This window comes from Colias eurytheme, chromosome 13 (assembly GCF_061535395.1).
Source record: "Colias eurytheme isolate Ceu_HAF_F1 chromosome 13, ilColEury1 Martin Lab GWU primary, whole genome shotgun sequence".
Classification (NCBI taxonomy): domain Eukaryota; kingdom Metazoa; phylum Arthropoda; class Insecta; order Lepidoptera; family Pieridae; genus Colias; species Colias eurytheme.
Genome location: NC_142992.1, coordinates 10,338,142 through 10,362,932, shown reverse-complemented (window position 1 = coordinate 10,362,932; position 24,791 = coordinate 10,338,142). Strand labels below are relative to the sequence as shown.

General features: G+C 36.0%; 3 protein-coding genes across 4 annotated transcripts; 1 reads left to right on the top strand and 2 right to left on the bottom strand.

Moving 5' to 3' along the window:
- Positions 1-1,530: 1,530 nt before the first annotated feature.
- LOC149903656 (protein HID1) lies at positions 1,531-14,319 on the bottom strand. The gene is made up of 17 exons (XM_090108864.1): positions 14,152-14,319; positions 13,860-14,073; positions 13,055-13,200; positions 12,468-12,521; positions 11,498-11,697; positions 11,027-11,168; positions 10,738-10,809; positions 10,213-10,407; positions 9,626-9,716; positions 9,000-9,230; positions 8,390-8,554; positions 5,879-6,017; positions 4,343-4,446; positions 3,217-3,359; positions 2,652-2,812; positions 2,145-2,303; positions 1,531-1,785 (listed from the first exon to the last, which is right to left on the bottom strand). Exons 1-17 carry the CDS (start codon positions 14,215-14,217, stop codon positions 1,722-1,724), a joined length of 2,346 nt encoding a protein of 781 aa, XP_089964990.1. The 5' UTR covers positions 14,218-14,319; the 3' UTR covers positions 1,531-1,721.
- Positions 14,320-14,623: 304 nt separating this feature from the next.
- On the top strand, positions 14,624-16,047 carry ND-ACP (NADH dehydrogenase (ubiquinone) acyl carrier protein). Of its 2 annotated transcripts, none has more exons than XM_090108683.1 (3): positions 14,624-14,858; positions 15,193-15,306; positions 15,720-16,047. In XM_090108683.1, exons 1-3 carry the CDS (start codon positions 14,691-14,693, stop codon positions 15,897-15,899), a joined length of 462 nt encoding a protein of 153 aa, XP_089964809.1. In that variant the 5' UTR covers positions 14,624-14,690; the 3' UTR covers positions 15,900-16,047. The 2 variants fall into 2 exon arrangements, with proteins under 2 accessions (XP_089964809.1, XP_089964808.1); XM_090108682.1 differs by lacking the exon at positions 15,193-15,306 and adding an exon at positions 15,044-15,160 and having other exon boundaries at positions 14,626-14,858.
- A 5,881-nt stretch (positions 16,048-21,928) lies between these two features.
- Positions 21,929-24,503, bottom strand: LOC149903654 (uncharacterized). Its single transcript, XM_090108759.1, has 2 exons — positions 24,352-24,503; positions 21,929-22,800 (listed from the first exon to the last, which is right to left on the bottom strand). The coding sequence occupies exons 1-2, from the start codon at positions 24,441-24,443 to the stop codon at positions 22,335-22,337; spliced, it is 558 nt and encodes a 185-aa protein (XP_089964885.1). The 5' UTR covers positions 24,444-24,503; the 3' UTR covers positions 21,929-22,334.
- Between the last annotated feature and the right edge of the window lie 288 nt (positions 24,504-24,791).

Genomic DNA, 24,791 nt, shown 5'->3' with positions numbered 1-24,791 from the left:
TTATATTTATGTATGGTATAGATAAAATCGTCTCTGTAACGGACGCTTGAAATAAATTTTAGTACACGTGATATTTTTTATTTATTAACCATTAAAAAAATAAAACAAACAAATGAAGCTCATATTTCCATTTATTTTCAATAACATTAAGTACATTAGTGATATTATAAAATAAATAGATTTTAACATTATTCTATATAATATTCGACGTAATATTAAAAATGCATTTTGTCATCAGGTATACTTTGTTTCAAAATAAAAAAAAGGAATGGAGCCAATATAAGGTTTAACTTTAACGCCGATTTCTACAAAGGCGGGAAAATTTTAAATGGAATGATAATAAATATATAAACAATTCATAAGAAACATTTTAACAGAGATCGAATATATTTCATTGTCTATGAATTAAAGCATAATTGTATGGAAATTACATCAAAGTACACACACACTGAAAGTGACTAGACCTACAAATAATAAGAAGAATAAAGCATAGATTCATAGAATAAATTTAAAATTTTAACACCTTAAAAATCAAAGTAAATTATTCTAAAGTGCCTCAATCATTCACATTCACTTTATATTACTTTATTTAAAATGCAAAGCAAAAATATTTTACTAAAGTACAGGATATAAGTTATCACAAGGATAAGAATTTAGTCTATTATGCCTTTTTAAAATACGTATATAAACAGGTGGAACAACAGTCTAAATTTATATAAGATTTACATAAAAATGGTAGTTTCCTAAGCCACAAAGTAAATTAAAGCGTAATGTGTTTTAACATAACTATAATAATATGTATTATTTTAACATTGTCATAAACCTAATTTAATTTAGTCGCATTATATGTACATACAATATAAATAAAAATGTCATTTTAACTGTCAAGATGACATTTCACGCATATTATAAGTAATGTTGCTGTTCGTCCTTTATAACAATTAAATTAACTTGGTGTTGGTAATTTCTATATATGTATTGTGTTTCATTTTTTGTTTTGTAGATATCTGCGCTTGACTGATACATTTGAGCTTCTTATAAATCTATGAGATGTAAAACTATCCACAACGTGACATTGGCAAAATTGTGGCAACGCAGCACTGCCATTCATAAAATAAAATTGAATTGAATTGAACGATATACGTGAAATGTCAACTTGACAGTTTAGAAAAGTACAATAATAATTACGGAAATCCGTCCTCACTGGGATCGGGAGTTGCCACTTGAAAAAAGAAGAATTACGTAAATCAATTTCATACTTTTCAAGAAGTTACAAGTCTTTCCGCTTTACCCTATTGGCTTCAACATTCCTTCTAATGTCATATATGAATCCACGTAAACTCGCTACCTTAGTTATATCAATCTAGTTATTATTATTTATTTATTTATTTTATTTAATCATTTATTGTACCACACCATTTAATATTACAATGTACAGTATAATATATATCTGTTTGGATGCGGAGTACAAAATATAATTATATAATTATCTAGATAGTTACAGGCTTTTATAAGCATGTTCGAATACATATAATGCGACTAAATAAAGTTGGCAACAACAATTCAATTTGGAAGTATAAAATGAATATTACGTATAAATTGCAACTAATAATATATTCTAAAACTCAACAAAACCAAACATTGGTTGTGTATAGCTGTAATAACATATACATTGTGATTAATAAATAACTACTTGAAATTTTAAATATAATTTATCTATCTCAAACCCGTTGTATTTCGAATAGCTTGACGTCGGTGTCGTACCAAATCGGCGGATCCACGTTTCTGTAAGTGAAAAAAGGCTTTAGTTCTAAAACATGAAAGCATTTGTTGTTCTCAACTAGCTTTTTCTCCTGTATTAACACGACTTATAAACTTTTTCATCAATGATTGAATTTTTTTATTGATTTCAAATTAATTAAAATAGTATCACTGATACAATTAATCAATGAAATATACAAAAAGAATCTTATCATTTCTTGTGTAAGTGTTTTGTGTGTAACATTTTTACTTTCAGCTGCTTTCAAATGTGTAATTGCGGTTGTGTTCGTGCGCGTGTGTGTACGCGTTTTATGCGTATGTCTACGTGCGCGTTTGTGTGTGTGTATGTGTGTATGCTCGTTTTTGTGTGTATCAATACGCACCGTATATAAATAACGCCCCACATATAAGTGCGGAACCAGGCAGCTGTACCGGCATTCGGCTGGTATTTGCGGATGAGGATCGGATGCGGTACGGGCAACAGGCCGACCAGGGTGCCGTGTTGGAGGAAACGCAAGATCTCGGATTCGTCGGTCAGGCCCCTGGAATTTTTATCACATGACATTAAAAAAAATGGCTACTTAAAACATTGCAGAGTTTTTGAAGAAACTGAATTTCTATGTTTTTTTTTGTTGAAGTGGGGCATCGAACTTATTATATTATTCTAATAGTAAGCGATCACCACATTGCAGACAATATTTGCAGACGTTGGACCTCTAGAAATGCGTTTTATGGGATAAAGAATGATTTGAAGACGGGTCTAAAGGAATCGATTGATCGGTGAAGAAACAGACTAGAAAAGTGACGATTGATCCTTAGATCGAAGGATGAAGACCACCTTTCGGGTCTCTTCGTCCTTCTCACTAGAGATACCCCCTGGAGCCACTCACTTGTCAATGCAGATCTTCTCCACCTGCGGCACGAGCACCTGCAGCAGGCGCATGATGGTCTGCAGCGGCAGTCTGCCGCGCCAGCTCGCCACCCACTCGCTGCTGGCCTTCCAGCCTTCTGGTTTTTCTTCGTCCTTTTCGCTTACGCGGAGGCTATCCCTCTGGGGATATTATTAAAATATTATTAAGAATTTTGTGCTGTGCGCATTTTATTGAAAAATCAGTTAATTTATCATGAAATTTGGTAATGAACTAAAATTTAAAACATTCTTAAACAATCAATTCAACATATTATACAACATAGTATAATAAACGGGACGCGTATATTCACAAGTTCTATTGCTACTTATATTAAAAGCGCAGTTCCATTGCGACTTATACTCATTAATTTTCATTAGAAGAGCCGTAATTTCAATTATAATTTTTACAAACTATCTTTCAATTACAATATTGTCTTTTTCCAAATGTATCAAAACGACACAAAACTGCGTTAAAAAAAATTTCTACAGAATAAAGTCATTTACAATTTTTTATTTCCATTATGACTCAATCTCCCCACACTCACATGTGCCACGCTCCTCTCCTCCCGCACGCCCTCCCCCTCCCCCTCCCCCAGCCCGCCCTCCTCCCCGTCCCCCGCGCGGCGCGGCAGCAGCTGTTCGCGCGCGGGTGGATGGGCCGATTCACGCTCTGTCATTGTCGCGATCGCTGCCATAGATATATAGAGATGACGATATAATTAAACGTTTATTCATCGTACTACCATAGATATGTAGAGGAAATCATAGATATGTGGAAGAGACCATAGACATTTAACAGATAATAGATACGTAAAAATAACCATAGAGTTGATAGACTATAGATATGTAAAGCAATTTCCTTACCATCATAGACACGTAGAGAATACCGAGAATTTAAGCATAGATTAAAAGCGTTTACATCGTATGGCAGTTCATACTATGTGTATGTAGTATTTCAAATACTTTTTGAAAATTTTAACTGAACAATTTTGATGAAATTTCATACCTTAAGGGTGCACTCACACACATCAGTCACCGTCAAGTCACCGATGACTGATCGGTGACGGTTTGTGTACGTATCCACAAACACCAGTCACCGTCATGTTGTCCGTCAGTCACGTCGCCGGTTTGACTGAATCATTGAACACATACATCAGGTTAGTCAGTGATTAGACGTGTGTCACGCTAGAGAACATGTAGCAATTGACGGTAGCACGACGCTGACTGAACTGAGACGTGACGGCACCGGGTGAGTGGGGATAAAAGTATGATACATGTATGGAAAGATTATTTGACGTGCCTGACCGGTGACGTCACTGATAGATTTCGTGCCGGCGACTGTCGTGTGGGAACAGAGTCATACTAGAACTATTGATACATATTTTTTTTTAATCCTGTCCGGTGACGTGCCGTGACGGTGACTGATGTGTGTGAGTGCACCCTTAAACAAGATACATATATGTCTAAAAAGTTTGTTGAAAAAATTTTCTTAAAAATAACGTATCTGTTAAATTAGCGTACCTAACTGTTAATAAAAAAAATACCATACTACCAAAACAAAAGATTAGATATTTCGGAGAACATCTTATAAATGAATAAATGAGACCACTAAAAGAACATCAATACATTATACAATGTATCTTTTATCAAGTGAAAAGTAAAATTTCTCACCTGGTATATCAGGTAACGTGGGATTTAGTGTGCCGGGTTCTGCAGGTTGTGCCGGTCTCGAACCTTCCATCGCCGCTTCCACAACTGACTCTGCACTACGAGACCTGAATAAATTAAAGGAATTGAAAAAATCGCTAAGCTAAACGAAAGAAAAGTTTTAACACTGCAAAATATTTACAACTAGGTTTCCGCCCGCGGCTTCGCCCGCGCAGTCAAAGAAAAACCCGCATAGTTCCCGTTCCCGTGGGATTTCCGGGACTGCGTCATTTTCCCGGGATAAAAAGTAGCCTATGTCCTTTCTCGGGTATCAAAATATCTCCATACCAAATTTCATGCAAATTGGTTCAGTAGTTTAGGCGTGATTAAGTAACAGACAGACAGACAGAGTTACTTTCGCATTTATAATATTAGTATGGATATGAGTATGGATGCGAAGCGTTATAAAGTCATTTTATCGAAAAGTACCCTCCAAACTCGACAGCAAAAACGCAACGAAAAAAGGATCGGGGGAGTAAAGAAATGAACTGGGTAAGGTAAGGAAAATAATTTTCTAACGATAATTATTGAACACTATCTCGCAGATACGAAAAGATGGCAAATGGATATTGCCAGGAGACACAGAATAGGAGTTTGTATCAGAATTCATAACATACTTTGAAGACAATTTTTATTAAACTTCGGCAACACGCTCATGGGACATCGCGACACATGCTCATGGGACAGCTTCATCAGCTTGCGATAGACGTCCACGCTCGCTACAGTAGTTTCGGTAAGTAGAAAAATTCAAACATCATATCACGAAAATGCATTTTTACCCCTGTTTCTTGCCTTAAAAATTGCACATTGCCCCTGGTTTCTGCCCTATGTACCAAACGTCACTAAAGTGCTCTTTGCTTCCTGCCCTGTCTCAAAGGCCTATTTTCTACCTTTTTTTTTAAGTGGGGAAATCTTGCATAGATACCCACGGCCTCCGGGGAAGGGGCCGTGGGTTATGTCGGATTCCTACCGACCAAAACCCCACTGTGTTCCGTCAAGCCGCATCAACGACGGGGCCACGGGTGTGCTATTTTCTACCTGCCCTTTGCCCAAAAAGGCACCAATCTGGAAGCTTGGTGACCCGTAACACAAGTATTTTATACTTATCGCGGGCACCAGTCTCTCACAAATGTTAGTGTTATGATATTATATAGATTAACAATAAATATATATATTGTGCATTTGTGATGAGAAAAATAAATAAATTATTAATTATTTAATTATATAATTATATTTTATATATTTATATAATATTATAAATGTGAAAGTTTGTATGGATGTATGGATGTTTGTTACTCTTTCACGCAAAAACTACTGAACCGATTACAATGAATTTTAGCACACATATAGAAGGTAACTTGGATTAACACATAGGATAGGTTTTATCCCGGAAATCCCACGGGAACGGGAACTATGCGGGTTTATCTTTGAAAATGCGGGCGAAGCCGCGGGCGGAAAGCTAGTAAATTTAATAAATTGAATCTGCCCCTGCCCCCTCACCTGGGCAGCGCGGTGTGATCCCTTGCGCGCGAGGCGGCGGCCAGCGAGCGAGCAATGGACGCGTGCTCGTGAGGCAAGTTTGCCAGGTTGTGGAACACCCCCCGCTTGCGTATAATCGTGTACACTAGGTTCGAGTTGCCTGCGAAATGGAGCAAAATTTTTAAACTACCGTCATAAAAAAGGTAAATTTTAAAACTACCCCCAAAGTAATAGGAATATTTTAAAACTACTATCCTCATGTAAAACTTACAAAATTCTAATTTAAAACAAACCATATCGAAAAGAAATAACCAATTACCGCATATGTTACCCAAATGACCCTTAATAATGTTTCCGTATAAAACACTTTAAATTTTTAAATAGAAAAAGAACCCTTAAATTTTAACAAGTTTTGTAAAGGTATATTAGGAAAAGCTGGAACGTCAACACATTTACACATTGCACATGTTAGGCCGGGAGATACTGACACAAAATTTCGGGTCATTTGTAACAGGATGGCGGTCTAGAGGGGTCTTAGTACGCAATGACAAAAAGAAAAATGATGGTCAGAACGCTGGTACCGGCGGACTAGTCGCGTGGGCGTTAGTCACACTCGTCGGATAAATAGCGAAAGTCCAACGATTTGTAACACAAAAATTTTAGAATTTACCGATAGCCCTTAAAAAAGATGTAGGCGGTAGTGTCATGCCATACAGTTACGATGTGACTTACAGTCCGCCATACCGACGTGAATGCGTTGATTTAAAAAAACAATTCAACCATTTGTACCGGGCTCACTTTTGCACAGGTAACCATCGTCGTGCAGCCATTTACTAAAATCGCCATGCGATACTTTTCGGACGATTCCAAATGGTCGCCATACCGCGGAAAATCTGTATATATATACTATTATGCACAAAAACGAAAAGAAAATACCTTTTTTCGGTATAAAGTTTGCTTTTGTGATAGTTATAATAATAATACTAATTTTTCAATTTTTTCATAAATTTTAATTGATTTTAATATTTTTAAAAAGACCGCGCGGTGAGAGTGGGATATTAACGTTTACACTGTGCCGCTAGATGGCACCCGAGTGGTAAACAACCATCAGGTATTATTTACAAGCCCAGAATAACTTAAAATGTTGTCACGAAAGTGCAAATACGATGCTGATGCATTTTGTTTTATATGAGGTGAATTTATTAAAGTTCGAGACGTGAAATATGAACTAAAGACATCTCACGTTCTCTGTGAAGCCTATGAAGCATATTTGGACTGTCCTGTACGGAATCAAGATAAGCCATGGGCTCCACATGTTGCTTGTAGATATTGTAAATGGTGTTTGGAAGGTAAGGCAAATTCCAATTACAAATATTAAGGCCATGGGCTGCAGGATGTCATTAAAAGTTCATATGCTGCATGCTCATTTGGATAAATTTAAAAACAATATGGGAGCCTATTCCGAAGAGCAAGGAGAACGTTTCCATCAGGACATCATGAATTTTGAACAACGCTATCAAGGCCAATACAATGAAAACATGATGGGCGACTATATTTGGGGTTTATTGAGAGAAAGTAGCTATGAACATAAAAGAAAAAGTAAAAGTGTGCACTTTTAAGTTATTTTCCACTTTTCTGTAAGCTAATTTGATAGTAAAACTTAATAAAAATAATAAACATTTTTATTTCAATAGTTTTATTTTCAATCAAAAATTAAAATCCGAGATTTTTTAAAATTTCCTTCAATCAGTCTTCTAAGCACAAAAGCAAAGTTTTTCATGCCATATATTTTTTTTCCGTCTAATTACGACCTAAACTACGAAATTTAATGCTTTGCAATCAAAGTCAAATTTCATGGTGACCCGTTGTAATATTTCTTAGATATCTTTACTCTACCAAAGTCAGGAATTTAATTATTATTTGATAATTGAATGATTATTAATACTTTTATCCAATTGATTATTATTAGAATAAATAATTAACTTCATCAATTGATTTACTTTTAAATTATAATTTTACAGGTAAATTATGAGAGCTTTCATAAGTAATTATATTTGCATACTAGATTTCCGCCCGCGGCTTCGCCCGCGTTTTCAAAGGAAAACCCGCATAGTTCCCGTTCCCGTGGGATTTCCGGGATAAAACCTATCCTATGTGTTAATCCAAGTTACCCTATATATGTGTGCTAAATTTCATTGTAATCGGTTCAGTAATTTTTACGTGAAAGAGTAACAAACATCCATACATCCATACAAACTTTCGCCTTTATATATATATATATATATATATATCTACAACGCACTCATTTTACAATTCAAGTCTAAAATGAAACTAGAGTCGCATTTATTTTTGAACATACTGTAAGTGAAATTGCATAAGTGTGAGTACTGTGAACATGCCAGCTTTCCCTAATTGACCGATATCAAAATTGAATTTGAATTTGATATTTTTGGTTTTATGGCATTCAAATGTTTTATAAATTTATATTTGAATTTCTCAATTTCCACATAACCCCACTTCATCACGGCTCACCATCAAACTGATACTGTATCATGTTATTGAACATCTCGAGCAGAAAGAACACCAGGTGATGGTTCTGCGGCTGCGAGAACAGGAACCAGGGAGTGCTGAAGGCTTCCAGGAGGTGGAGTAGCTTGGTTGACGCCACCATGGATAGCGTCTTGAGGTATGGGGACACTGAAATTTTCATGTTTAATATGATTTTTTGATGTTTCATGCTGCGCCATCTAGTTATAACAAACTGGTATTATTTTTCTATAGTAATTATAGCTATTTCGTAACATAAAGTTAAATTATAAGAAATCTGATGTTATTTATCTATAGTAATTATATCTATTTCGTAACATAAAGTAAAATTCACACAATCGTACCACTGATTATACCGTACCAGTGTGAAATATTTACGCGCAGTGAGAATAACTTAATAAACGTATTAATAACGTTTATGCTCATCAAAATGTTCAAATAGTCAAAAAGTGGGCGAATTTTATATAATTTACGACGTTTTTCGTCTTCACATAGTAAACATACAACTAACTGCTCTTAATAACCAAGAAAAACCTCAGAAATCATTGAAAAACAAACATACTTTAAAACCAAACTACCCTCAAAAAAATCTCACCATTAACCAAAATAGTCAGCAAGCAGTCGAACAGCGGCTGCAGTCTCTGGTGTCCAGTAGTTACAATCTTATGGAACACCACGACCAATAAATCCGCATGGGTTCCCGTAAACACCGGTATGTCCATAGGCACAGTAGCCGTGTAGGGCTTGTTCAGACGGACCCCAAAGTTCCGTTCCCCGGATAGTAAGAGGAGAATAAATACCCCTATGTGCATGAGCCCTACGCGAGCTGTAGGAAATTAAAAATATTTTATGGTTGTAGCTAAATGCCGTTTTATGTTCTGTTCTCTTTGTGTACTTAAAAAAAATGTAAACAATAGTTATTTTTTTATTTTAACAATGAAATTATTATAAGCGTGTTAAAAACGCAGTGGATATTGCAATTGTTTTAACTATTCAACTTCCACGGCATTTTACTTTAAATTGAAAATTACAATAGAAATCATAATAAAACGCAAGGGTGTTCCACAAGGTTGAGTATTTGGGCCTTTGCTATTTATTATTTATATGATTGGTTTTATGTGTAAAAAACGATATCGAATAGTTAAATGTATTAATTATTATCTAGAACGTGAATCTTAAGTTAATATTTAAAGTCAACAAAAATAAACGAGGACTACTTACATTGATCTGCTCTTGAATCGTTAAGATGATATAGTATAGGCACAAGTACTTCTAACACGTCGCTACTCTTCAAAACGTAGTACATGAATTTCTGTAAATGAAAGTGAAGGTCAAATCAGACCATATTCTTTAGTTCAACATTTAATCCTAAAGCCTTGTATTCATGGTAAACATCTATTATAGCAACAGTTGATCAACTTGTTGGTAACTTTGTTTAGATGTCGCTTCTCAGGCGAGTACTTTTCAATGTTCATTTTCACCTCTCAAACACGTTATGTTGCCAGCAACACCGCAACATGTTGATTCAACATTATTGCTTAGCAAATTTTAACCATGAATGAGGCTTTAAGTGATCCTTGTAGTTACTTTTCAGATAAATTGTTAGGTGAAAAAGTTTAAAGTTTATTTTCCTTATATGTATTGCTTTCATATGGGCATTTTTCTCTCACCTTATTATAGTCGCACATCTTCCAGAACAGCCCGAGCAGTTCCTGGTGCAATGCGACCTTCCTACTCGAGTTTGGCAAGTAAGTCTGCTGTAGAGGATTGTTCAGAAACATTCGAACATTATTCATTCATTCACTAACCTTGTTATAGTCGCACATTTTCCAGAACAACACCAGCAGTTCCTGGTGCAAGGCGACCTTCTTACTCGAGTTTGGTAAGTAAGTCTGCTGTAGAGGATTGTTCAGCAATCTGGTGACACCGCGGAGGACCAGACCGAAGTCCTCGTCCCGGTGGATCCGGGATAAATAGTTTATGAATAAGTTGTCCGGGAGACTCTGCGAAACATTGGGTCTGGTTTATTGTCGCCAGGAAAAGGTGTAGGACGCAAAAAATATTAACCCATTGAGCCCCGAACGGCCCGATCGGTCCACGACACAATAGATTTTCTATTGTGACTGTGATTCCGGGGCCTGAGTTATTACAGATATTTAACTAACTCAATTAAATTCTTCTTAAAGCTATAAAGAATAACTTTATTGGAATTAAATATTCAACATTTTACAAAGATTAGAAAAGTGTTGTTTGTAAAGTATTCTCATCTGTCTATCCATAACAAAATTTATATAAAAATTGAATTGAGCTGCATATTATTCACACATACTTACCTCATCTGAATCTTCATTGACTACATTGCTTGTATCGTGATCTAATGTGACGATTAGAACTTGTAATGCTACCTGAAAATAAACAAATTAGTCTCTTGAATACCATAAAAAAAATTGATAGTAAATACAAAATAGTTATGCATATTGTGTTATCCCATACATTTACTCTATTAAAAAAAGGTTTTAAACACTTGATATAGTGGCGTGAATAGTTATTTTATTTTTATATTGCAATAATTGAAACATACACAAAGTATTGTCGTGAATAGCGGTTTTATTTCTAGCTAACCTCAACCAATGGTTCTAAAGTATCAGCAAACAACAAGTGGTTGTAAGGCACGCCCAAACCGACGGGATCGTATGAACACACTGTGTTCAGTAGTGATGTGAATAGCGGTAGTGCGTGACGATTTTCCGAGCTTGTGAGATATCTGTAATAAAAAAAAATGTTTTGTTGGTTTATGAATATTTTTCATTGTAGGTATTTTTTTCTTCTTCATTATGATAAAATAACGATAAAGAACACTGATGTATTATAATATTTTCATATTAGAGCTTTAAATATGTTTTCTTGTATATTTCTAAACAGCAATTCGATAAAATTTTCAAAGCTGTTTCAGTGGTTAATCAAACTGAGATATACTTTACTTAAACTTTTGATTGTTTTATCCGTCTTTCCGAAAATTGACCAACTTTCGCATTCGAACTTACCTTCATTTTTAAAACGCAACAAACATTAATAAATTCTCTAAACACTCACGCGATCCACTTATTATGATGCGTCGCGGCTTGCTGCGGAGGCCTATACACAGTTTCACTGCAGCATGTAAGCAATAATCTCAACAGTTCAGTCCTAGCTGCTTCATGCTGGGCGGAGCTCGCGGGGCTCCGCGCAAAGCCGACCCCGCCCGCCCAGATGTATTCGCAACTGTCGAGCGAGGATAGTTCTTCGGCACGCTCCTGGGTGGGTAGCAAAATTATTTACTTGAGTGTTGAGAAAATTTTTAGTATAAGTACTACAGTAGTACAGAATTTTTGAAGTGAAAACTTCTTTAGCGGCGTTGAGCACTTTTTCTGTAATGGGTATAAAATCTTAAACTCGCGTCCGGACACGTTGCCGAGGTTTGTGAAGCAAACATGCCGTGGGAACCCACCTTAAGGGACACCCCATATTAAAACATTTCCTACTAATATTATAAATGCGAAAGTTTGTGAGGATGTGTATGTGTGTGTTTGTTACTCTTTAACGCAAATACTACTGAACCGATTACAATGAAATTTAGCACACATATAGAGGGTAACTTGGATTAACATATAGGATATATTTTACCCTGGAAATGCCACGGGAACGGGAACTATGCGGGTTTTTATTTAAAAACGCGGGCGATGCCGCGGGCCGAAAGCTAGTATATTTATAAAACATTTGAATGCCATAAAACTAAAATTTAATAGATTGAGTAGTTTTCTTTTTGTAGCAATGGTTTGGAAAGCAGATTCTATATTGGCATAGAAAAATGTATATCTCTCTAATATATAAAATTCTCGTGTCACAGTTTTCGTTGCCATACTCCTTCGAAACGGCTGGACCGATTTTCATGAAATTTTCTGTGCATATTGGGTAAGTCTGAGATTCGGCCAACATTTATTTTTCATATGTAGGTACCACGGGCGAAGCCGGGGCGGACCGCTAGTTTAATATAAGATTTTGAAGATGATAATGATATACTTACTGGACCTGATCTCTTTGTGCTGGTTACTGTGAAATCTGGGCAGAAGAGCAGATCCTAAAATAGAAAAAAAAACAAATACACATAAAATTCGTAAGATGAGCACAATTTTTAAAATATTTATTTTTATAATCATCATCAGACCTTTATGTTCCCAATACTGGGTTACAGACCTCATATTTTTATAATAGCTTTTAATAAATTACATTTATTAGTACAATTTGTAAAAGGACAAAATAATATCACAATCAAATCTAATCTATACTTAATATTATAAAGCTGAAGAGTTTGTTTGAACTCGGTAATCTCGGGAACTACTGGTCCGATTTGAAAAATTCTTTCAGTGTTGGATAGCCTATTTATTCATCAGGAAGGCTATAGGCTATAAATCATCTCACTAAGACCAACAGGAGTGGAGTATTGCGGGTAAAACCGTGGTGCACAGCTAGTAAAATTATAAACTAATTATTTGTTGAGCACTAATATTCTTGTATTTTTTTTCTTATAAGAATAAAACTTAACTTCCAAAACTTTTAAAACATGAAATAATATAGAATCAACACTGGATTAAGTTTTATTTAACAACTTACACAAATAGCATTTATGAGTGACTGGGCAAGTGGTATAGATTCATTCTCAGCGGCGGCTGGTAGTGACGACCAGAAGAAACTGTGCCACTCTGGCTCCTCCAGCATATATGGTAGGACTCGAGTCAGCAATCTTGCACAGTTTAATGCTAGAACAATAAAATAACATGAAGGTAATAAAAATTTGATTTTTTAATAAAATGCTGTAAGGACAGGGGCGTAGCTACCGCCATATCTGCCGTATCAATTATATGGGGCCCACGCGCCAAGGGGGCCCCCAACGTGCGCTTTTGTGAGAAATCTTTACCCTTCCTAAGGGCCCCCAAACAAATTTTTATACGGGGCCCCGCCAAGGCACGCTACGCTTCTGTGTAAGGATATAACAATTTAAATTTATTTGCTTGAAAAATCTTTTAGAGGCAATGATTTTGCAATTTAAAAAGGAAATAGTTCTTATATTATACGAAATAGTATGAATCAGATGATGAATAGGCAATTGTTTTTGTTTAGTAACAAGTTCCTTACAAGTTTATTGTAATCCATACTAATATTATAAATGCGAAAGTAACTCTGTCTGTCTGTCTGTTACTCAATCACGCTTTATCTACTGAACCAATTTGCATGAAATTTGGTATAGAGATATTTTGATACCCGAGAAAGGACATAGGCTACTTTTTACCCCAGGAAATAGGATAGGTTTTATCCCGGAAATCCCACGGGAACGGGAACTATGCGGGTTTTTCTTTGGCTGCGCGGGCGAAGCTGCGTGTGGAAAGCTAGTATTTATATAAAAATACTGAACATGTACCTGTATGTTGATCACGTTGCGTGCGACAGCTGTTATCTACAATTTTAACCATTTTCTCCACAGCTTTATACACCAGCGTCGCCAAATTATTTGGCGATTCTTCACGCAAGGCACGAATCTCCGCTCCCGGAACCAAAGCGAACACATCTTGGACATTCGTCACGCTTTCCGACCAAAACTGATCCCAGAAATTATCATCAGAAGCGTCGATAGGCTGGAAAAATAATCAAAATCAATAAACACAATCATCCATATCTGAGTGGGTTTATCTATTATCATAAGTGCCCATTACTTGATTCTTCGATGTTAGCTGAACTACAGCTTTTCGGAAGTTCAATTTTGTGTCAGCATTACCCATTTTTGTAATGATATATTACAAAACATTCAAAACATTGAACTTAAGGACATTTCATACGTCTACACAAAACAAATCGAATTTGGCAAATATGAGGACAAGACAGGAGATTTATGACAGCTGTGCGATGTAGGATCAATGTCAGATTGACATCAATTTATTTAATTGACATTATTGCAGGTGTTTCTAGACGTAAAAACGGGTATCCATAATTTTTTTCTTGTTTATTTTGATTTGTTAAATTAAAAAGGAAACAAACACGAATAAATTATTTTTTTCTCGCTTTGAATAATTATTAATATAGTATGTAAAATAGGTTCTCATTGAAAATCAAGTGTTTTGTATAATTTTGATATAATTCGAATGTCCTAGTATCTAACACTCAAAATCTTTATCTCTGTGGGAAAAAAGTAAATCGGTTCCATTCTCAATTTTATTTCATGTCAGTGAAAAATATTGAAATTTGAAGCCAAAAAATGGCTGCAGTGAATATTGTCCGAAGTGCTGTAAGTGGATTACTCCGAAAATCCACCACAATTAAAACTCCGGTAGTATGCCGGCTATCCACTGTAGCTTTACAACAAAAATTCCATACCGTCAAAGCCATCGCTAATCTTTACAACAACAACCACATACAAAATGGGGTAAGACATTTTATCTAGTTGAGGCGATATCTTTTCTTAATTTTTAACTGAGATAAAATCATTATCCGGGTGGCTCAAAACTTTTTTTTGCAAGTTCATAATTTGTTTTTTCTCGTAACTTTAAAGCAAATATAACCTCAAATGTATTGCATAACGTATGTGTAAAGAAGTGCTCCAATGTTTAGGTGCATAGAGCAAGTCGACAATATGCAACCGGGCCGGTGCACAAAGTCACTCAGCAGGACATTGCGGACCGAGTGATGAAAGTTATCAAGGCATACGACAAACTAACTAGTGTGCAGGTACATATTCATATATTTTTCACTTGTTTCAGAAGCCGAAAGTGGCCGTACGAAACTACAGCGGTGGCCCACCGCTAACAATCGATCTTATTAAAAGTAGGGTGCTCCTTGTTCTGCAGCTTTATGATAAAGTTAACCCTGAAAAGGTAGTCGCAAGCTATTTCAGAATCTTTATACTGATATTTTTTCAAATATATACAATATACATCTATATATTGTAGCAAATATTTCAATGTGTAGCTAGAAGAACATCAAATAAATACATTTTTCTACAGCTAATCTCTATAAGTTTATTTCATCAATATCGGTTGAGAATACAGCAGAATATAAATAAATTTAGTTTTTAATTTAGCGAGTACTTAGGTATAATAAGTTGAGTTAAGTTATGCATTAATTATTATATTTTGCTAAGTTAAATGAATATTCTGCAATTTCATTGTAATAAATAATAAACAGTACATATAATTTCAGTGGTCATCATTGTTTTCATATTCCTATAAATATATTATATAATAAATAAAACATGTAATAAAATTTTAATGTATTTATTTTATTGCAGCTTTCCCTGGACTCACACTTCATCCAAGATCTGGGTCTGGACTCCTTAGACCATGTCGAAGTTATAATGGCCATGGAAGACGAGTTTGGCTTTGAAATCCCCGACGGAGACGCGGAGAGGCTCCTACGACCTAAAGACATAGTACAATACATTTGCGACAAGGAAGACGTTTTCGAATAAGCTATTAGACCAGTAATATTCCATTTGGTCTACTGATCAGCTTAGCAACTAGTTTTGTTTTAATTTTAAAGAACAAACATCAAACGGCTGGACATCAAGGGATGTAAAAAGTGTAAATTGTTTATCATTATATGCCTGTTAGAGTAGATCATTGGTTTTTTATTTATGCCCCATTCCCTGATACATCACTACATAGTATAAAACAAAGTCGCTTTCTCTGTCATGTCCTTATGTAAGCTTAAATCTTTAAAACTACGCAACGGATTTTGATGCGGTTTTTTTAAATAGTTCGAGACTCTAGATTCTAGAGTGATGTCCCTTTGTACGACACCACTCTAGATTCTAGAGTGATGTCCCTATGTACGCTACAAAGTGACATAGGGACAGAGAAAGCGACTTTGTTTTATACTATGTAGTGATGATGATAGTGATTGTTTAAGACAAAGCGGGCGAAGCCACGGGCGAAAGCTAGTATATGAGGAGCTGAGCAAGTATAAAAATTTGGTTTGTTTATGGTTATAGGGATTTTTTTTTTTATATTTCACATTTAAAATGTTCATTTTAGAATTCGAATCTACAAACAAATTTGTTTACAGGAATATACTTGCATTTTATTATATACTTGGTGCATTTGAAAACTAATTCACGTTCCAATTAAGCATCAGCATAATTCGACATTGTGCGCCACTGAGTCGCATTATGCTCTGTAATTGGAAAACTACCAAGATTTTAGGAATTGAATTGCTCCGATGTATATTTGAATTTGAATAGATAATAGGAAATAAATAAGAATTCTCTCAGAATAAATAAAATAACTTATTAAAATTATCAGTTTTTATTTTTAAGTATTATTTTTTTTATAAGCTGGGATGAACATCTTTACTTATACTTGATTCAGATTACAAAACTTAGGTAGGATTTAATAGCAGCTGTAAAAAACCCGTTAGTTAGGTACCGTTATTTTACTAAATTTTTGGTTAGCTACCCATAAAGTGCGGTAAATAACGGTTAGTTATCCGACTGCGACCTATAAAAATGGTACTGTGTTTTGTTTTTTTGTAAGTTACTTAACAGTTAACGTAAACTAAACACAATTTATGTATCTAAAATATTCACACTACAAACCTATACCTATAATAAATAACATAACATAAACGACTGATACCTACCTACTATACATATTGATTAAAATAGATTCTTTAATCATTGCAACATATTAATTATTATGAAATGAATAGCCTAAAAACGATAACCTTTCATCATTCACGTATTATTTCATCATTCAGGTATTATTGCATTGATAGATAAGTACAGTCCTTATTGGAATACTGAGCTACACCTACCTACCTACCTACCTACATAATTTGGAGAAATGACGCGATGTTGCCGCTTTGATATAAATATAACGCACGTGAAATTAGTGAGGGGTGACTGGCGAGGCGAGGGGAGAGAGACGCCGCCGCCGCCCGCGCCGGCCGACCCGACTGCATTCAACAGTCAACTCGCCCCGCACCTGTGTCCTGTCGCGAGTCGCGACTCGCGACGGGCTATTCAGTATTCCACGGTGAAAAGGATTGTGCGGTTGTCATTTGAAGTGCGGAGCGCTACACTGATTCGCTAACTAAACATGCCGCGTTATATTGGTGCTGTTTGGGATTACTTTTTAATGATATCGGAAAGTGATAACAAGAAGTATGTATCTTGTAATTACTGTAACGTGCAGTATAAATTTGCCCAAGCAACAAGACTTAAAGAACATTTGTTAAAATGTAAAAAATGTCCAATTGAGGTGAAAAAAAAGTTTCGTCCTGAAAAAAGTGATAATCGCGCCAATATTACGGAAATTCCGGTTTTATCACCTGCATCAAGTTCGAGGTCAAGCGCCTGCACATCGACAGCTTCCTCATCATCAGCGACCACATTACTACAAAATACATCGACGTCATCCGATTTACAGTCATCAAGTCGCGACGTGATTTCGTATAGTCATGCAGACGTTGACACTGTTGTAGCGAGAGCCATTTACGCTAGTGGGGTTCCGTTGTCGCTTTTAGAATGTGAGTATTGGAAAGACGTTTTTAATGTCTTAGATCCATCCTATACGGTGCCGTCAAGACATGCGTTAAGTAATCCCCTTTTACAAGCTGAGCATGTCCGAATAAAAGAGGAAATTGGAAATAAATTACAGAAGTCTGTCGCACTTGGTCTAATTTGTGATGGATGGACAAACATTGTTGGTAAAGGGGTGATAAATTTTATGATTGCAACGCCGAAACCTATTTTTTATAATGCCATATACTGCGAGACACAAAAAGAAACTGGTCAATTTTTGAGTGAGCAAATGATCAAAATTATTGAGGAAGTTGGCCCCGCAAAATTTGTGGCAGTAATAACTGATAATGCCGCTAACATGAAGGCAGCTTGGGCTATTGTAACAGCCAAATTCCCTCACATTGCTTGCGTAGGATGCGTAAGTCATGCTTTGAATTTGATTTATAAAGATATATTTAAAATAACTCTGTTTGAGGAGGTCCTACGCGATGTAGTCAAAGTTATCCGATATATAAAAAGGGCGCACATTGTATTGGCATTGTTTGAAAAGTTTCAAATTGAAAAATACGGACGAACCTCATCCAGCCTTAAATTGTTTTCAAAAACCAGATGGAGTGGTGCTTATATTACAATTAAATCGTATAAAGGAAATAGAGAGGCGCTCGAGTTACTTGCCAAATGTCACGAAACCGACATCCTGTTACAAATAAAAACCATTATTTTGGACAGCCAGATATGGATAAAAATTGACGAGGTGGTTAAAGTCCTTGAACCAATAGCCAAGGCTATTTTGATATCTGAAAAGAACAGTGCTCTACTTTCAGATGTGCCTTATATTTTCAATTTGGTGAGTCAAGAGTTAAACAGTGAATTAGAAACAGCAGAGTTTTTAAGTCAAGTGGACAAAAATGTGATAACGACCATTATCCAAAATAGAAAAAAATTTTGCATGAAGCCAATTCACTACACGGCACACCAACTGGATCCGCGCTATTGCGGCGTTTGTCTAACTGATGAGCAGCTAAGTACGGTTGCAGAATATCTACGAGAAGTTTCTACAATGTTAGGCATTGAAGCTGGTAGAGTACTGAAAGATATGGCAGAATTTAGAGAAAAAGAGAATTTTTTTGATGCTACGAAAGCTATTTGGACCCCAGTTAAGGAGTTGGAACCCAGAATATGGTGGAAAACTTTCGCTTCTAATTCGGCCATTGCCAAAATAGCGCAAAAGATTCTGAGTGTGCCCCCATCGTCAGCTGCTTCCAAACGTAATTGGAGCCTTTTTTCCAGAACACACACCAAACTCCGAAATAGGCTACACAATTCAGGAACTGTGAAATTAATATCCATTCGGTCCAATTTAAACTTATTTCGAAGGGAAAGCACAAACAACGTCACTGTTCCTGACTTATTAGATGAAGACAGTGACGATGTTAGTGATAATGAATGCGAAATTACCGACCGCGATCCTCTTTTGTAATATTTTATTATTTTTAAATACAGGCCGCGCGACGGTTTAAGATCGCTTGGCGAAACTGGTGGGGCTAATTTACGATACAATCGCTTCTTGTATGTACCTACAGTCAAGTGCAACTCAACTTACATTTAGTGCACGTCAATCTTTACACTTTTGCACCTTAGTCCTTATGTGAACCGCATAAGTTGCGAAAGTGTAAAGATTGACGGGCACTAAATGTCAATATTAACATGAACTCGACGGTACATTCTGCCTCTTCTGCTTTTCTCGCCACGCGACCTGTAACTGTAACTACACTACAGCCCCCCTAGACAAGTGGCTTTCTATTAGCGTAAAGTTCAATAGAATAGATTATGAATGTATGAGATTGACGTTTGATTACGACGACGACGACGATTGATTACGTCAATCTCATACATTCATAATCTATTCTATTGAACTTTACGCTAATAGAAAGCCACTTGTCTAGGGGGGCAGATCACACCACATCATATCACACCCACATCTCACACATACATACACACCACACATATTTGAGATGTTACTTTATATTACATCATATCACATATACAATATACATACACACTACACATATTTATGTTACTTAAGGTGTACTTGATAGCAATTAAAAAACATTGTTTTGTTATAATCATAAAGTAGGTATATTGATCTACATTATTCGAATAATTATTTGTATCACTTTTTAAGTCTTATCATTATAATTCTAAGGTACTTACTTATCGTAATTTTTTTTATTACAATTATTTTTTTTTTAATAAATAAAAGTTTTAATTTTTCTTTTTCATTGCTTCTGAAAATTTTTTGCATCAAATCAAATCTTTCATTCCCTTCGCATTTATCGAGTTCGTGAGAAATAAACTTGCAAAACATTAGGTTGCTTATCCTTGAAAAAGCAAAAAAAAAACGGTTAATTAACCGTTAATAACGAAAAATGCATTTTAAACCGCACGGTTAAAATCTATAGTTACTAATATTATAAAGCTGAAAAGTTTGTTTGTTTGTTTGTTTGAACGCGCTAATCTCGGGAACTACTGATTCGATTTGAAAAATTCTTTCGGTGTTAGATAGCCCATTTATCGAGGAAGGTTATAGGCTATATATCATCACGCTACGACCATCAGGAGTGGAGCCACGGGGGTGAAACCGCGCGGAGCAGCTAGTCGTTAATAACCGGCTTTACATCTATGGGCCCCTAGGATATACCTACACTAGACTAGAATCATTCTCTAATCATTTTTTATGTAATGTAACATTCTTATTTCAGTCAAATTAGACCTGAAAATTAGTAGTTAAGTATTGAACAAATATTCCGACAGAGCCAAATTTTCACAATTTCTGTTTTTTAGGGTTCCGAACCTCAAAAGGAATAAACGGAACCCTTATCGGATCACTTTGTTGTACGTTTGTCTGTCTATCAACACCCTTTTTCTCCAGAAAGCGTGGGAGGTATCAAGCTGAAATTTATATCGAATACTTAAGTATAAAAAATATAACTTATAAGATATCGCAATCAAAGCATACACCCGTAAATATGCTGAAAATTTCGACATTCGCAAGGGAATCAAAACCTACATTGTAGGTACTTCCCGTGAACACAGTCTTGAAATTTTGTTAAAATCAATGTCTTATAGCACAAATAGAGGAAAAATTTCTAATACATACCTACATTTTAGAGTTAGTTACAATATAATAAATAATAGGTTTGTTCGGAGCTCTCGGTGCGCAGGTCTGACTCGCACTTGGCCGGTTTTTTATTTGAGTTTTTCTCGAAAACGGTAAATTTTATAAAAAAAAGACCTCAAACCAAAGTGCTGATCTTATATTTTATAATTCTCTTCCTAAATGGTCTCAATGATTTATTTCCCAAGAGTTACCATTCCTAGGTACATATGAAATAATAAGTGAAATACAACATACATAAGTAGTGGCAAATTAACATTTACGATCTTTACGATACAGTAATACTGTAACAATCGAATATCGTATCACGTAGTATATTATTATTTAGTCTGTGGTATCGCACAATGTTCGTACCTCTCTTTGCTCGATAAAATATAATAAAGCTGATAATCTACACCGTAAGTATAAACTACATGAACTACACGAAGTAGGAAGTCTTCTCGGATTTATTTAACACTAGCTGCTCCGCGCGGTTTCACCCCCGTGGCTCCACTCCTGTTGGTCGTAGCGTGATATGTAGCATATAACCTTCCTCGATAAATGGGCTGGGTATTTTATAGGTTCTAGCAAGCATCCTATTATGCACATAATATATTAGTCGAATATCTAATACATAATGTAACACCGATGACTCAATAAATAATCACTAAACATTTACACGGCACGGCTAGCTACAGCTACACATAACACAGCACAATATCTACAGGAAATGCCTTTGATGTCGCGCGATGCCGCCGCCAGTGTAAGTACTCACCATCACGCTGCCTCGTGTAAATATGCTAGGGTTGTCACCAAATGGGAAATAAAACAATTTTTATCATTACTATTAATATGTAATTATTTATTCACATGTACTTACATTAAAAATAATTGTGATAATTGAATCTAATGTAATTATTTATACAGAAAGTGTACAGAAACATAGCTTCTATCGCGGGCCTTGAGCGCGGGAACCGAATCCAGAAATTCCGTAACGAAAAACCTCACGCTCCCCACTCCGACGGGCGCGGAGGTGTGGCTTGAAGGCACGCTATGCAATAGCTTTACCACGGCAGTCCCCGAGTGCCACACGTCTTATTTTTTCAACGTTGTCCTTTCTTTGTACGTTAAAACTTATACGCATGTGGACTTGAGTAATAAATATTTAAACAAAACATTTTAAATTCTTTAGATTTTAGAATATCTGTTATTTCTAGAATGAGGTTTTAAATTCTGAGATTGACTTGTGCTTTGACAATTTGACTTAGATTCGGTGATAAGAACTTGTCACATCCTCGTAAGAACTGTTCATAAGTGACGTCCGTCGACTTAGCTTCTTCCATCAACTTTAACTTTGGAGTCTGATCTGTCAATTTTTTTGTAGTCTGCGATGCTTGGGCACTAGTGGATGCTACAACTGATACGCTTACGGAAGCACAAGCGGTCTGTTGTTGAACACCTCTGGTTGTCAAATCTTTTATAATCTCTATTTTTGCAGTCTCAGTTTGGGTACTCATAGGATGTATTGAAGCAGACGGTAAGTTTGCTACGGGAATAGCAGTGCTCTTTAGTTTTTTTTTCATATACATCCATCTTTCAAAGTGTAAACCACATACATACTTGCGATATAATTGTTCAACTGTTTTACTCTTCAAGTCCGGTCTTTGACAAGCTTCTATCCATAATTCGCGCCTGGAAAATAAGTAGGTACGTATAAATTCAATAAACAAACGCATACCTATAAAATTTTAAAGAATAGAAAATATTTGATCACGAGGTGGGATTCGAACCCGCGTCTTCCGCCATTTCGGGGCAACGCCTGACCACTCGGCCACTCGTGATCCCGCCAGATCAATCGAAGGAAGAAAGAGCAAAGAGTAGAAAAAAATTGATTGCCGATTTTGATTAACTTATCTAAGAACCACCGCTGGAAAACAAGTTTTCCAATAAAAAACCGCATCCAAATCGGTTCACCCATTTAAGAGCTACGATGCCACAGACAGGCAGAATAGCGGTCAAATTAATAACACCCCTTTTTAGTCGGGAGCTGTGGTCGGGAGTTAAAAATATGTATAAGGAAAAGTGGCCGGGGGTTAAAAATATAAGTTTAACCGTAAAATACCGTTTATGCGGTATCACGTGGACTTTTTTCTTTATATATTACTAGAGGTCCGCCCCGGCTTCGCCCGTGGTACATATTTCGCAATAAAAGGTAGCCTATGTCCTTTCTCGGGTAGAGATTGTCTAATCTAAAAATGAACGCCCCTCCACTGTGTTTACGCTCACATTCAAAGTACGTGTATAGACGCAATACACACAAATTGGTCTGCCTCATTGGTCGTTCAGTCCTCCAGTCCAATCCATGCCCGAACGACAGGACCAGTTGGCCAACTAGTGCATAAATGACGCGATGCACGACAGAACGGACGTGTCATTCCGTACATAGCGCGCTCTCCCCGCCATACAATGCTAGGCACCTGAACTGATCGCCCGATTAGTTGACAAATCAGTGCGCGAGTGTCAAAGTTTGCAGTAGAATCGACGCGCGCACACATATAAAGTGGTTCAATAATTATTTGTCCTCACACATTGAAACAATTAAGTTTAGTGGAGGGGCGTTCATTTTTAGATTAGACAATCTCTATCTAAATATCTCCATACCAAATTTCATGCAAATTGGTTCAGTAGTTTAGGCGTGATTGAGTAACAGACAGACAGACAGAGTTACTTTCGCATTTATAATATTAGTATGGATATGTAATGAAATAACATTTTATCATTATTCAAATTTGGCGCGCTTCGCGTGTTCATGTTATCTGTGGCTCAGATTGACGTAGCAGAAACCAGAAAGAAAAAATGGCGAAAAAGCGAGAAACGATTAAACTTACGAATAATATTGTGTGCTTGTGTGCAACGCAATTTATAATAAAACTTAAAGATAGAAGGGATATAATTGAGGATTTATTATAGGATTTGTTAAATGTCGTTTCTTTGAAATTGTGAGATTACTATATTGTTGTAGTAACAAACTATTTGTATGTTAACTATTGTGAAAACTTTCAAATAAAAACTTTGAATTTACAGAGAAACATATTGGTTTTCTTGAAAATCCTCAATAATATATCTTATAATAACTTAAAATATGTATATATATAATTGTTACAAAAAATCATTGACATTTTCTTGTCTCCTAGAGACAACCCTATCTTTGATTTTGTACTAAACAGAATTTGAAAAACCTACCTCTCATCGCGAGGAAATCTATGAAACTTCATGTCCTTGGATTTAAATGTAGATTTGCATCCATGAACACAACAGTTTGTGCGCACAACCATTATAGAATACGTAAGTATAAATTATTAGACAAAAAACTGAAGCGTCTGCCCTTCGCGCTAGGTAAGGCAAACTAAGCGTGTTTGCACTTTGCCAGTTGCGCGGCCCGCGTCGCCCGACCCCCCGCCAGTTGCCCTCCGTTTCTCTGCACAAGTACATTCGTCGCCATACTGTAGGAAATATGGTAATACCACGTAATACTGTGACAATATATTGATCGTAGACAGGTTAAGTAAACTTATACGCGGCTAGTTTATTGATGGGTCATCAACTCATTGTGGCTTTATAGAGCGCACTTAGAAAGCGACTATTATTATTGGTAAATTATGTTCCGTCGCATTAGCACAAGT